This window comes from Bactrocera latifrons, unplaced genomic scaffold, assembly GCF_001853355.1.
Source record: "Bactrocera latifrons isolate USDA-ARS-PBARC rearing strain unplaced genomic scaffold, ASM185335v1 scaffold_215, whole genome shotgun sequence".
Lineage (NCBI taxonomy): Eukaryota > Metazoa > Arthropoda > Insecta > Diptera > Tephritidae > Bactrocera > Bactrocera latifrons.
Genome location: NW_017535686.1, coordinates 92,627 through 107,972, shown reverse-complemented (window position 1 = coordinate 107,972; position 15,346 = coordinate 92,627). Strand labels below are relative to the sequence as shown.

The 15,346-nt window shown below is 35.6% G+C and overlaps 1 protein-coding gene across 1 annotated transcript in view; it reads right to left on the bottom strand.

Annotated features, from left to right (window-relative positions):
* Window positions 1-4,655: 4,655 nt before the first annotated feature.
* The window catches only part of LOC108968426 (insulin-like receptor), a 55,086-nt gene continuing 44,395 nt past the window's right edge, over window positions 4,656-15,346 (bottom strand). The window contains exons 3-20 of the mRNA XM_018932467.1: window positions 13,125-13,540; window positions 12,913-13,051; window positions 12,688-12,854; window positions 12,335-12,614; window positions 12,126-12,273; window positions 11,852-12,060; window positions 11,580-11,757; window positions 11,200-11,407; window positions 10,987-11,101; window positions 10,688-10,886; window positions 10,139-10,620; window positions 9,735-10,042; window positions 9,093-9,662; window positions 8,864-9,035; window positions 8,668-8,795; window positions 8,350-8,611; window positions 8,035-8,215; window positions 4,656-6,656 (exon numbers count right to left, since the gene is read on the bottom strand). Of these exons, the coding sequence (XP_018788012.1) occupies window positions 4,847-6,656; window positions 8,035-8,215; window positions 8,350-8,611; window positions 8,668-8,795; window positions 8,864-9,035; window positions 9,093-9,662; window positions 9,735-10,042; window positions 10,139-10,620; window positions 10,688-10,886; window positions 10,987-11,101; window positions 11,200-11,407; window positions 11,580-11,757; window positions 11,852-12,060; window positions 12,126-12,273; window positions 12,335-12,614; window positions 12,688-12,854; window positions 12,913-13,051; window positions 13,125-13,540 (5,972 nt within the window). The 3' untranslated portion in view covers window positions 4,656-4,846. The remainder of the gene's footprint in view (window positions 6,657-8,034; window positions 8,216-8,349; window positions 8,612-8,667; window positions 8,796-8,863; window positions 9,036-9,092; window positions 9,663-9,734; window positions 10,043-10,138; window positions 10,621-10,687; window positions 10,887-10,986; window positions 11,102-11,199; window positions 11,408-11,579; window positions 11,758-11,851; window positions 12,061-12,125; window positions 12,274-12,334; window positions 12,615-12,687; window positions 12,855-12,912; window positions 13,052-13,124; window positions 13,541-15,346) is intronic.

Sequence of the window (15,346 nt, the reverse complement as noted above, 5' to 3'; positions counted from 1 at the left end):
AAAAAAAAGTTTTTTAGCGTTGCATACATATGTATGTATGTGCGTATTTCTTTTTGCACAATTTTTTTTTTATACATTTTTTTGCAAAGCATATGTTATATTAATGTATGCTGTGTCGGGCTGTTTGCTGATTTTCGTCTATTATAATGTTTGTTCGGCTGGTGAAGGTTGTATTTTGATTAATTTTCCACTTTGCTTTTACTATATTTTATGTAGCCTTTACTTTCTGTTTTCTAAGCTGGAATAATTAATTTTCTCATTATACAATAAAAACAAAGGAACTATGTATATATTTCAGTCTTTTAGGTGCTTCTTTTCAAACGTCTATTGTTTTATTGTTTATACTTTAGATTTTACTGTTACAGTTACTGTTGCTTTAGCTATTTACTATTTTGTTTTTGTAAAAATTACAATTCATTACTTTATTTAAATTAAGCTATTCATCTTAACATTCCAATTCTAAACTATAAATATATTATTTTACAGTTTTCAAGTGAGTGCAGCCTGTGCCTATTCTGTATACTTAATTCTAAATTATTATATATACATATGTATGTACATACATGTAAATGGGTTTTAGATTACACTTCACTCAGTTTTATCCTTTGTAAATTAGCGATAACACTTGGAACTTGCAACAGCTGCTGTGCACAGCTCAGAGCATGAAAAAACACTTTTTGGAAAACTGATTAAAAAATTTGCGAGTTCAGCTAGGACAAATACTTGATAAATAAAAAAAAAAGTTAAGCAATGGTCTTGAAAACTTGTTGGCGTATAGGTGTATGCTTTGGACTAATAAACAAAGCTTTCTTTATATTAGAGTATTTAAAGTGTTATATTTATTGCTTATTTTTTATTCATGCACATCTGTATATATAGAACATATGACAAAACTAGGCTTCACTAAACGTACTTTATATGGCTATAGCCAGCATTATGGGTTAATTCTTGGCCGTAGTTTATTGAGTGTTTAAAATCAGTTGGTAGGTACAGTTAATTTTACAGGAACATAACAACAAAAGCTTGATTACAACTGTAGTCATATATTTTTATAACAGTACCCTTATATACATCGTTTACATATAAACACTTTTTAGAGAAATTGCAACTTAATATTGGAAACTATAGCCTTTGCGCCGCCCATCTTTAAAAACCAATACTTATAACAGTAGTTCCACTGTCACCGACTAGATTATTTACGCTGCATGTGAGCTCAAATATTTAGACCAACCCCGAAATGTCAACTTTATTATGAAATTTGTCGACTTTTTTTATGATCCCGACTTTTTACTGCTGCATACTTTCATATCTTTGTCAGATATTAGCAATTGGTATACTTTATTTTGTATGTATGTATATCATACATGTAAATGCACATATATGCACATATGTATTAAGAAATATTTTATGAATTATTACACTACCCTTGTATATTTTGCATTTTTACGCTTTTCTTTGTTGTTCTTCAATTAAATATTTGATAAAATGCGCAGAAAGGTGCTTTGAGGGTTTTCAAAAATTAAATGTGTTATTTGACGAATATATGATTCCAAATACGAACATGTTTTTATTGTTGCATAAATTGTCTTTGAGGTTATATTTGGCTAAACGTCATTTTATTTTAGTTCTTGTTTCATACTTGCTTGGAATCTTATTTAATTTTTATTTACATTCTTTTTCTTCTAAATTGATAAAAATATGAAATTTGAATAAAAACGCGAAGTTCTGAATTTTTCGAATTATTTTGAGTTATTACGAAAATGCACACATTTAAATTATTAGTGCTCTTCGTTATTTTTGGAGCATGTGTAGATCGCAAACATAACCTATAACATGCAACAAAATCGATTCAGTTTAGTAGATTAAGCAACTTAAAACATTTAGTTTGGAAAATATGCAATAACGTTATCTTTAGTAAATTTGTTTCGAAATCTCAGTTGTGAATAATATCATTTAAACTAATACAAACCAAGTGTAAAATGTGAGCAATTCTGCACGTCATAAACTATCAGTACGGCAGAAACATTATTCGTTTTGCATTATGTATGCATATTTTATAGGCTCTAAGTAGTTTATTAGGCGCGAAACGAGTTCGTTTTCTATATGCAGATTCTGTAAAAACTGTAAAAGGTGCTGTCTAACAAGGTATTAAAGCGAATGCGAAACTTTTGTTTAAATAAAATATATTTTTATTATGTTTATTTTCAAAAGTTGCACATAGATAAATTCAAAACCTTTGCGCAAACGCCAATTCGTTTGCTGTAAATTGAATGGCGACTTGTTGCGACTCTAAATTTCTTAGCTTTATCAATCTTACTTAGTTATTGAATGTTTATTTTGAAACAAAATGAAATTTAATTATAATTTTTTCCGTTAATGTTTTTCAACTTTACGGTCAACAGTACAAACTATTGTTCATAATTTATTATAACGTCTTCTTTTGCTTATGTACATACATATTTTTCAATTAACACTTTTGTTATGCTTACAATATAAATCTATTACTAATAATTATGCTATTATATTGAAATCGTTAAGTATTTACGATTTGCCAAGAGAAATTATTTCAATATAAATCCCTCAGTTACTTCACTTATTTTATTTCGTGTCGCGCTTACATTTAATTTGTACTTTATGTGTTTATTTAATTTATAATATTATAAATAAATTTTTTATATATCGTGGGTGTGTGAATCCTTTATCGTTATTCGTGCATAAATCAGTGTATAAAATCAAAAATTTCCATAGAAGCATGAAATTCTTGCTAATTTGAAAAACATTTTTCACAAGTTATGCCATTGTACAGTTTTAGCTACCTTTCTGCAATGTACTGCCAGTTCATGATTCACATTTACTATTTGCATGTACGTATGTATGTTCTTAGTTCGCTCATGTTATATTTATATATTTTAATCAAATTTTTCAATGCATTCAAAAATAGTATTTTATGAGTGTTCCCCTTCATAACTGTAGGCCGTGAATAACTGTTGTTGAATATTTGTATATAAATAGTAATGAAATTGCATACATCTTGTCTGCTTGTCTTAAATAAATATTCATAAACAAGTGTAACTTGTATATGTAAATAATTGTTTAGTATGAGTAGAAAAAAATTTGTGTGCTAAATGTTTCCTGGCTGAACACAAACATTTATAATTATCTGAATTAGAATATGTTTTTTAAATAATTTCTTCATAATTATTTACTAAGACTGCGAATGCATATTAAAATTTCCAACTCTTCGTGTAGTTAATCATTTACATTAGTACTTTTCCTAGCATGATTTATTAAATTTTCTAATAATTTTTTATTTTATTATTTCGCCATAATTATGAACATTTATGCATATATTTCAATTCAATTGAATTTATTTTTTTCTTTTTGATTTTTGTGTTTTGAATTTTTTTTAAGCCGAAACATCATAAGTACATTACATTAATTTCTATTACACGTAGTCTACAGTGTGAAACTTTATACTCGTATGCATAATAATTTGTAAAAAATTAAATTTTCACTAAATATAATTTTTATAAAATAATGAAATTTGTTTTAATCAAATGGTTGCCACTAAATGAAACTTGCATGCAATTCTTAGTTGTCGTTGTAACATGAATTTTTTTTGTTATTTTTGTTGTTGCTGTAACAACATGAAATTCTTTCTTGTTCTTGTAACAGCATGCAATTTTTTGTCAAGTTACTCGCTTCTTAATTTACAATGCATTTGTATGTAATGTGATGTCTGCAATCAAACTCAATATTTTGGTGAAATTAGGAATCTTCAATGAAACAAAACTCGTTATGTGTGCATACAACAACAGATTGTGGATTTACCAACATTTTCGAAAATACAAAAATTATAAAAAAAATATCTTATTTGCAGAAAACTTTAAGAAATGTCTTATTTGTAGGAAATGCTATTTCATCGTATTATTTTGGTTGCGAAATTGCCATAAACACGTCATTAAAGACATCACATTATAGTCATTGATGATTAGCTCATGACGAGCTAATGTTTAAGGTGCAATATTATATAAATTAGTGCGCTTTGGATTCTCTATCCAACCTTGAGTGCTTTTATTTTACATACTTTAAATAATTAATATGAAGTTAATGCTTTGTAGCGTTGGAAAACTCTTTAGTTGTTAACAGATGGCTTCTATCCCTTGAACATTGTTATAACCAATCATTCATTCACTTTTTACTAAAGCTCGCTACTTTCTGTCAAAATAAATATGAATATGCAGATGTCAGCTACTTATAAGCTTCTTCCTTTTAATTGTTGTTTCGTCAATAATTTAAATAATTTTGTTCTCTACAAATTCCTTTCAGCGAGCACATATGCATTTTGATATCATTTAATATTTTAATTACAATTTTCTGTGTTAAATTAAGCACCTCTATCTCATGCCTCCAATTCACACAAGACTGCGAATGTCTCAACGATTTTGGTTTTTTATTGCATCATTATACTAAATGATGCTTGGCATATCGTATATAAATATATATCTTCATATATATATATGCATACAGACATACATATAGAATTTATAGTATTTATTTAATTTAATTTACTTTTTTGCCTTAAAAATATCAGTAGGAAAAAACAAAAATTTGCACTCAGCATGTGTCATCTACTTTGTATGTACATACATCTATCAAACAAATTACATATATGTGTATACTTATTGCCACCGCGTAGAATTTATAATATTTGAAATTTTGTTTTGGAGCCAATATATTCGCCACTTGTCCCACATAATGAACTTTCGTAAGATTCGTCGTGTTGTTTTGGCAGTGTGCGCTTCCTTGTCTTTTTCGTTCTATGCTATTCCTTCGCTTAATGATATTACGTCTCACGCCCTATGAAACCATTTGGTGGTGGCTGTTGTGGCTGCTGTGATTGCTGCCGTAACCACTTCTCTTTGAGTGAGTAGGTGGCCGATGGCCTAGACTGTGTAGCTGGCGGAGATGTAGTTGTTGTTGTTGTTGCGGGCGTTAAACTTACATAACTACTGCCACCTTCAGCGGGCGTTGGGTAGCAGCTGGTAGGTGTGGTTCCGGGTGAGTTTGTGATTTTTTGTGTAGGTTTTTCATCCAATTTGTTTTGACTTTGGCTGCGGCTTCGTTTTCCGCGCGACTTGCGATGTTGTTGCGCTTTATCGCTACCGCGTCGATGACCACCAAGCAATTCCATTCTTATATGTTCAGTCGGCTCATCATCTTCATCATCATTATCTTCATCGTCATCATCATGAGCCACCACTTTGGGGTCGTCGTCTAGCGATGATGTCGATGATATATTAGTGCTTGGTTCATGTGGCGTAGGTCCCATCATTGTATAAGCGGCATCGTCACTTCTTTGCGCAAATGCAATTGGACTAGTAGTGGTAGTCTGGGACAGTTTTGAAGGCGGTAGGGTAAGTGCGGCTGATTGATTCATTACAATGTAGTTGGGATTATCAGTGGTACGCAGTGTAGAATCTGACCCCGCGGCGCCCATCAGAGTATAGGGGGCGTTATCAATAGATTTTGAAAACGGTCGAGGTGTGAACGAAGCAATGTTACTAGATGGTGTACCGGCTGGCTTGCCAGGTGTCAATGTGGCGTTTAGTGATTCGTCAAGACGTTTGTAATTTCTGTTACCACTTGCTGGGAAATCACTTGCGTCACCTGTGCCGGAAAGACACGATGTGTTTGCAGTTTCATCCAACAAACGGTAGTTAGGATTGCTGCTCGCATTTAGTACATCGGAGGAAGGAGTGAAAAAACGTGGTGTTACATAGCTACTGGCACTACCACTGCCACCACTCTCAATTGTGCCCAAATTCTGACCGCTTACACTCTTTTCGCGACCAACGCTTCCGGTCGCTGCTATATTAGATGTGCTGCTCGAAGATGTGGTGGTGTTTGGATTAGAACTCGTACTTCTATGGCTGGCATTACTACCCGTGCGCTTGTGATTAAAGATGCGTCGGTTAATGTTTTTAAAACGCATTTTGTCGGCCACGGCTTTCAGACCCGAATAGCGTCCCGTTGTCGTATTGGCTGATGAGGCATTTGACGAAGCGGCCGATGCCGTAGATGGATGCAGCGATGAAGCAATAGGTGTACCCGTCATTTCATCGGGCATTGAACTAGACATTGGCATTATTGTGGGCATGCGATGACGCGGTTTATTACGTGGCAATAGTTGTTGGCCGCCGCTTCCTATTCTGGAGCTATGACCGGTCGTTGGTAAACCATCAAAATCGTCCTCGTCTATAGCTGCGTCATACAGTCCATGTTCACGGTAATTCGGACTTGGATCGTACATCTCATAACCGCGCTCATCGGTTTCCATCCTAGCACCGCTTAAGGCACTTTGTCCTTCATTCTTCCCATTAAATTCTGTACGAGGATCATAGTCTGGTAGTATGTAATTGGCTGCCGTCTCTTCTGTTGGAAACTGACTGTAGCGTGGTTGTCGCAGTTGTGCACCCGGTTGATGTAGTTGATGAGAATGCGAATGCGAGCCGCCACTAACAATGCCTGCCGATGTCGATGGCACCGAACTAAGCAGAGTTTGATTGTTGTGCGACATTTGCGAGAAATTGTAGCTATTTTTGGATTGGCCGTCAGGCGTGCTGCTGATAATGTTGGCTGAGCCTAGGCTGTGGCTGTGTTTTCAATTAAATTAAATATGGAGTTTGTTGTTAAGAATTAATATTTATTGTGTAATTTCAAAGACAGTGGGATTATACAAAAAAAGTACGAGTTGAAGTGTGTAGCTCACATTACATATATGATTATTAAGGTGTCCGTTATTTCTCAAGTTGATTGTATTTTTGCACGCCTTGTGAAGTTTTAGTTCTTGCTTTAGTAATATAATAAGTATTCGTCTTAAACAAGCTCTCTATTTTCAATTTAAACCATGCCGAAATCATATTTCTTTACCAAAGTATGTAATATCGGATATTTTGATATCTTGATATGCTAATTTTGAATTTTCCGCTCCAGACAGTCTTAAAGATTATGTTTCGTAAAAACATGCCTTTAAAAGTTAAAGTTATCCATTAAATTACTCAGGGCAGTGATTCCATATACATTCTGTCTTGCTTCTACAACATGGTGTACTATATGAATACAGTACGTTTACTGTATAATGTTTTTATGAAAAAATCAATTAACATTTTTTTTTATAGATTTTGGTATTAGAAATTCAAAATTTCAAGGTTATAGATTAATTTGCTTTGAAGACAAAAATAGTCTTACAACAAATCAAAAAACCATATAAAGTTTAGTATATGGGAAAAGTGAAACGATACGGTTTAAATTGAAAATAAATAGTTTTTTTATGTTGGATTATTACTTTTACCACAAAAACTTAAACTTCAAAATAAATTTTCGTAATAACGGACCCCCTAATGATTATAAACATACTGTGTATGCTTTGCTTAATAGAAATTAGTGATAAGCAATATGTGTCCATAAGAGTGTGTTGATATATGAGGAATGCATTTAGTTAGGTTACGAATACGATTGACTGCCAATTCATATATGTTATCCATTAATGAAAAATTGACAAATAATGTACATGTATGCAAAGTACATTGTTGTAATAAATAAACTCATATCATATTGTTTCATATCCTATGAGCTTATTTATAAAACAATTTTTTGGATATATTTTTAATATTCTTGTTGTAATTTTTGGGCTATGACCGAACAATTTCCAATTTGTTAAGACTGTAAGTTTAATTTTATTAGAAGTTTAATATAATTCTTTAATTTAGTTGAATATAATTTTTAAATTTTTTTTATACAAATAAAAAAATTTTACTTTCGCCAATACATCGAAATGGGTCATTATAATATTATATATATCTATAACTACGGAATGCTTTCGCATAGTTTTTTTCTTCAGTCTTTAAATCTATTCTTTGTAAAAAGTAAATTCGCTCATGTCTTTGGATCTCTGATATTTACGCAATAGAAATTTGTTCTGATAGCCTAAAAATTACCTAAGTTATTGAATGTTGCTTGGCTTGCTCTCACCTATATGGAGAGTGAGGATGGTCATCGTCGATGGCCATTGGACTTTCGCCTTCATGCTCTACAGAGGAAGTGTTAGCCAAATTGAGTTTATATTCATTGAATTCGTCGGTACGTAACGGAGTGGTAGCGTCATCGATTTCATTCTCCTCACTGAATATATCGCCAGAGGGATGCATACTCTCTGAAAATTGTAAATGTTAAAAAAATGTTAGAATTGCTATATATACGGAATGTACATGTTTGTATGTATGTAATGTAGATAAGTAAAGTAAATAATTCTAATTCATATAAAAAACTATTATACAGTGCCCATACCGGTTCGTTCTTTTTCACGTTCCTGCGTACCCTCATTGGAGAAGTAGTAGGATACCTCACGAAAGCGCGAAAGATAACCTTCGGAATCTGTGTGCACATGATCCAATAGTACGCGTATAATTTTGAAGAACGATGGTCGTTTTGAGGGCCGATGTTCCCAGCATTGCTGCATAATTTCATAAATTTTGTCTGGACAATTATCTGGGCGCTCCATAACTCCGCCCTCGATGACGAAACGCAATACTTGATCATTAGAGTAACCCTGAAATGTACAAGTGTTAGACATTTCAAAACACTTGTTTATAGATAAATACATACGGGATATGGCTGTGAAGCGAGTGTGACAATCTCCCAAAGTACTACACCATAGCTGAAGACATCACTGGCAGTGGAATAGATGCCATCACGTAAACTTTCTGGCGGCATCCAACGTACTGGTAACAAACCTGTTTGAAGATATTTTACTTTAGCAAATTCTTATTTCTTTCTATACTCAAAGTTTTTGCAAACATACCCTTGTCGCCTTTTCGATAGTAATCTGTTTCATAAACGTCGCGAGTCATGCCGAAATCACCAATTTTCACTGTTAAATCAGCACCCACCATACAATTACGAGCTGCTAAATCGCGATGTACAAATTTTTTGGCTGATAGATAAGCCATACCATCGGCAATTTCTATGGCCATCTATAGGAAACAAAGGTCAAATTTGTTTCCTTGGAGAATAAAAATTAACGAATTTACCTGAAAGACACGACTCAGTGGTGGTGGTTGCACGCCAGTTTCACGGTACCTGAAGGGCATTTCATCGCTTTGTACGCTATCGGGACGGTGTGCACGTAAGTATGATTTTAAGTCACCGAACTTCATCAACTCCATTACGACTAATGCAGGTTGGCCGACTGAGCAAACACCGAGTAGCCGCACTACGTGATATGTATCGAATTGCTTCATAACACTGGCTTCGCTCAAGAAATTAATCCGTTCGCGATCGGTGGCATTTTCATTGACCGTCTTAATAGCACATGGTGTATCCTCGGTACCGTTTAAGCCTTTAAGTATACCTTCGTATACCATACCGAAAGAGCCTTGACCAAGTGGACTTAATTGTATAACGCGTTCTCGTTCTACCTCCCAGCCGTCCTGCACATATTGCAGGCTTATATAGTATGGATTGACGGTGGGAATGATTTTGATGTCACTTGGAGGCGCGTATTTTCGTCGAACGTACCAATATACACCACCCATCAGAAATATTATACCAATGACTCCAACACAAATGCCGGCAATCAAAGCTCCAGACCATTTTTCAGGCTATGATTTATTGTAAGAAGTTCAAGAGTTTTAAAATACAGTTATCGACGAAAGTAGTGGATTTTTACTTACCGGAATGTCAATATAGACAATTTCTGAATAAACGCCATCGCCAGCCAATGAATTTGCGCGCACTCTAATACTGTAATTTCCGGTCGGTAACGGCATCGTGTAGCCGTTTGTCAAATTGCGATAATTTACTTCAGTGATGCAACGTTTCTCCTCCACAGCGTCCTGTTCGGATTTCTTGTAGGAAATCGTATAAGACACCACATCGCCATTTGGATTCGCTGGTGGATCCCAATTTATGCGTACTTCACTTCGCGTTGTATTTGTTTGTACCAAGGCAACGCGCAAATTTTCTATCTTGTCCACACCCTCTGTAAGCAAAAACGTTACGTGTTATTTATATATTATATAATGGTAGGAAATATAGAATATATATTTGGTTGTAAATATAATATGTATATACGTACCCAGTTTTTTAGTACGCACAAACCTCATGCGTATATCACTACATTCTTTCTCGGTGGCGCCCTCTTCGGGCTCGCGACATGCTTCGACACCGATCGTATAGAAAGAGAAATGCTTAAGATTTGTGAATTCATATTTAAGAGTGTTGACGGACACATTTTGTACGAAGGTCTCATAAAATTGACCAGTCGCATCCATACGGTTGTCGCTATTGCCCGATGCATTTGTATTGCCAAGTGTGGTTCGCTCAATTGGTGCCACCGTGGTTATAATGGTCGCATCCTCATTGTTACCATCTTCAGATGTTGTCTTAAGTATAATATTTTCGAAACTATCGGGCGTAGCACGCATGTGGCGTACAAGAAAACTGTCTTCGGGATCGCCCTCACTGCGTCGGCGTCGTCGTTTAGCATCCATTTCAGTGAGAGATATTTTGTTTTGTTCAACATTTTTCGGTTTAGACTTTTTGGTATCGTTTGTGTGTCTGTAAAATTTAATAATATGAGTTAGCAGAGAGTTAGTTTAGGATTTTTCGTCTAAAAGTTACTTACTTTACATAAATGAAATTCTGCAGTGTATTCTCGAAATCAATGCCAGCCACAATTGTTGCCTCACTGGTATCTATGTCGCTGTGATTTGGCGATTTCTCACCATCACATTTGCAATTGGCAGCATTTGGTGGTTCCGTCACCCCACCAGGGCTATTCCGTGTAGGATCTTTTGTATCATCGTCTTTGTCTATTTGGGCAGCTATATCATAAAGCATATTAAATTCATATTACTCATATACTTTAACACAAGTATACTATTTAAAAGGCATATAAAAGGTAAATATGTATATTCAACTTACGATCTTTGCAGTAGTTACGTGAATCCAAAACTTGACTGCGTTTGTCAAGAGTAGCATGTACGCGATAGACCGTTAGATTGCCTTGCGGATTCGCGGGTGGTGTCCATGTAATAGCCTGAGGAGAATTCGTTACAGTATTATTTAGTTGTTGGATTTACTTAATATGTGTTATAGACACATATGGTTCTACTAAATGTTTACGATATTACTTACGATTTTAGAGCTCGATACTGCGTAGGCGTTTAGGCTTTGTACGAATTTGGGTTGAGCAGATTTGGTTTTAAAATGATGTATATTACTTTGTGCGTTACGTTTCTCCGAAGATATGGTCCAAGTTTTAACATAATACGCGTACTGCGTGTATGGTTGCAGATTTACGAAGATATATTGGTTATCCTTGGTGGGATCACTTACAATCCAGCTATAATTATAATAAAAAAAAGACACCCATCAATATCCGTATGCCTAATGTACTTTGTAGAATAATGTCTATAAGATAATGTTAATAGCAATTCATTTCAAATTATAGAATAACAACAGGGAACACTAATTTCGTATTATTGCTCTTTATACAGGCACTTTCATAGTCTTACCCGTCGTCACAGATGAGCTGTGAATATTTGGTGGCATTTTTGTACTTATCCTCCATTAGAAAATACTGATAACCAATGAAGGTGCGATTATCATCAAATACCAGTGGATTTTCGATTTCAGCAACCGCCACACGACTCGACACCTTTGACACAGTAACATTCAATAATTCTGTGTTACCTAAAAATCAGATAAGCACGTAGTTGAAGTAAGTATAGTTTTATATTCGTCAGATTAAAGTAGCTATTATTTAGTTTGTTATATAAGCACTCACATGACCCCTTATGTCCGTTGGAATCCGTGGCCACTTCATTTTTATCGAATGTTGCATTTTCTCTCATCATCGGCAGCAATTTCTCAATCTCATTGTAACATAGCTTTGGGTTGAAATGGAAGAAGACGCGTCCCCTCTCAATATGTACGGTACGGTTATCGCCCCAAACTGATTCGAGATCATTATTCTCGAGCGCATAAATTGCAAATCTACATAAGAACACCAAAATATGAATTCTTATACAAAAACATTTGAAGTTTGTCTGTGTACTTACTTGTTTTCACTTAGCTCAGTACCATTAATACGTTTTAGGTGTTTGAAAAACGACAATGACGTCAAGCCGTATGTACCTTGTACCTTTAAAAATGTGCTAATTTCTTGAATGGATGACAGACCGGATTCCAATTCCTCCATTAAGTGTTCTGGTAAAGAGTTTCGAAATTTAATATGTTTTAAATGTAGTTACTTACGTGGGCTACTTACTTCCGCCACGCTTAATGCTTATAGTTAGGCCGTTTTTAACAATATGCGTGCAACCGGTAAAGTCCTTCGCGCGTTCCACACTATCGATGTGCGCCCCATCACACTTGTTCACGCAGTTGTCGCCGCATGCCTGGCACGTTGAACCGATTTTGTTATATCCATTTGGGCAGCGAGTTGAGCACTTTCCGTCATAAGGCACAATAATCTGTGGTTTATTGTTTTCGAATTTCGTACCGATCCCTATACATTCCTCGGCTGTGAGGCAGCGACGATCCAAGTACTAAAGAATTTGGTGGCATGAAAGATGTCAGCATTACCATTTAACTTTATATTTCAACTGAGTTTGATCTTACGCTAAAGTAATTACGGGGACATTTCTCAATGCAGGTGTTGTTGTAGATGGAGAAATCGCGACAACTTATACATTCGTCTAAGTTGTTGGGCGAACAACCGCCAAGGCAGTTCTCATTGCAGCAAGTGTTCTCATCCACGCAATTATTTTTACAGCGATCCGGGCAGACTGTAAGCGAAAATGTAAAATATTTGTCATTTATACTGACCACAAATAAATAACTTACTCTTTTGGCACTTCTTATTGCTCCAACAACGTCTTTGTCCATCGAATTCCTTGCAGGCCAATTCTGAATCGACGCCATCTTCTCTGCCAGGCTTTGTGTCGCCCGGACATTTGGGACACTCAATCAGTTTGCTATTGTTCTGTCGCAACAAATTAAACATTTAACAAACATTTTCGATAAACAAATATCACTATCACTTGATTCAAACTAACCTCGATAGTTATTTCTGCGTCAAGGTTTACAATGCGCTTCCAATCAATTGTCTTCACATAACAAAGTACGATATTGTTCTCAAGGCGTACACCACCACGTGAAATGGTTGTTAGTTTGGAGAGGCCCAAATCTTCCAAATGTGGATTGTAGTAGACAATGAGAGCATAACCTTCAAATAGTGTTGTGCCACGTATGATGCTTAAATTCGGGAAGATTTGTGACAGCGATCGTAGATTGTGAACCCGATAAATGATGATGAATTCCGTAACTTCAGTTAGCAAAGGAAAGGTCTGTGTGAACTCCTGCGGATTGTGCTGATTCATGAGTGTTATGAGTAGGAAACCTTCTATGACCGTGCAATTGCGCAACTGATTCAATTCGCTGGGAGAGTTGCGTATATCTAATGAGCGGCATACTGTAAATATATTAATGAAGAGATGTGGTAACATTTATTTGTTTAAATAAAGCTTTGAAGCATAACTTTAAACTTAAGAGCCTAATGTAAAAAGTGCCGCATTAATCCTCTGCAACAGATGCAGCGGGCCTCATTCCTGCGGATTATGGGCGTAATAAAAATTACATCGACGTCGGCTCATGAGTTTAGGCCATTGAAGCCAGACTCGGTGTTACTACGGGCATGGTATCATATTTGAGCTTATTAATAAACTCGGACTAAATTAGCAATGCAAACAAGAAAAGAAAATCCACAAAGAATTAAATACAACGTTTTCATTCCACAGTATGGAAGAATGAATCAATGGCTCTGTCTTAACGCCAAAATATACAGGGGGGAAATGGGAACAGGAGCAGGGTTGCTCTGTAGAAATCTATAAGCAAAAGGTAGCTTCAAACGAAATTACTACATTTAGTCATTCATTCTGAAAATGTTGGCATAATAGAAGGCGTCCAAGTGGGCTTCTGCTCTAAACTTTCTAGTGGATGGCCAAGCGGAAATTAAGACCCTTGGCTGTGCCTACATTAAGTCACACTGTGTAAGGTTATGTAAGCAGGTAATTACTAGATTTTCAGGAGGTAACTCGGTTAATATCATCTGGTTACCTAGTCAAATAAATTAGGTTATATTAAGTTAAACTGGTAGTCCAATAAGCCACGCATAGACCAGTTTTGGTCCTTTGCCGTACCAAATTAACATGCTTGCGCTTGGCGCGACTTGTAACGGACTCTGCTGCCTCATTATCGATCCTCAAGTTGTCTTACCGTACCAAAAATGCTTACAGCGTAGTCTTGCCAATGCGCGAGAAATACACAAGAGATGCTCCAAGCCTCTGTCGTATAGGAATGAAAGGAAACGAAAAGACAGATGTGTTGGCACGCTTGTTGGCAGCTGGGAACACAATTATCCGAAGCTGCCCCAGAGTATTCAGCTCCTTCAAGGTTTGTTTAAAGCAATGGATCCTAGGGAACACCTTAGATCTGCGAAAACTAGCAACACAGTGCATACCACAAAGTCTGATAATGTTGATGGTGGATAGAACAAAAAGCTCCTACTTCTAGGCAGAAGGGACTTCAGCAATATTGTAGGGGTCATCACAGTTATTACCTTTACAAAATTGAAAATGTAAATATGTGGCAGAATGCAGAGGATGATGAAATATGAGAGTACTTAATTTGACTACCAATTGAAAGAAAAATGGGCCTAATGATGGCTTAAGTGCGGTCGCATGCGGTCTGCCGCTTTCGCGCCTTCCTTATCAAGCGACCAACCAACCAAAGTACGCAAGTTTCGGGGACCTGCTAAAATTTCAATTTTGTTCAGCCAAATGGTCGTGCTTTCTGTACTTCTTAAATTTATTTCTAAAGTATTTATGCACCACAGGTGCTAAGCCCGTGATTAAATAATATGAGGTTCTCGAGGCGACCGCCAAAACTGCTTTTATTTAAAGCAACTTCGTGCGTATGACATTTGCATAAGTTATGAATTTGTTTGGAATACGCTCATCGCAGTCTAGCCAGTTACCCATTCCAAACAATTAACCGGTATTTGCGTTGTAATAGTTTTGTCGATACGTATAGTGTATGCGGAGCTCTGAGACTCTACTTGCACATCACGTTTGTGTTTGCATGTTTGACAATTGAGAACACTTGTCGTAAGTTTGTAACTTGTGTGATGTATAAATTTTTTACAACGAAACTTATAATAGAACATTTAAAAAAAAAATATTAAAAAAGCTGAAAACACAAAATTCCTCAATGGAGGTTT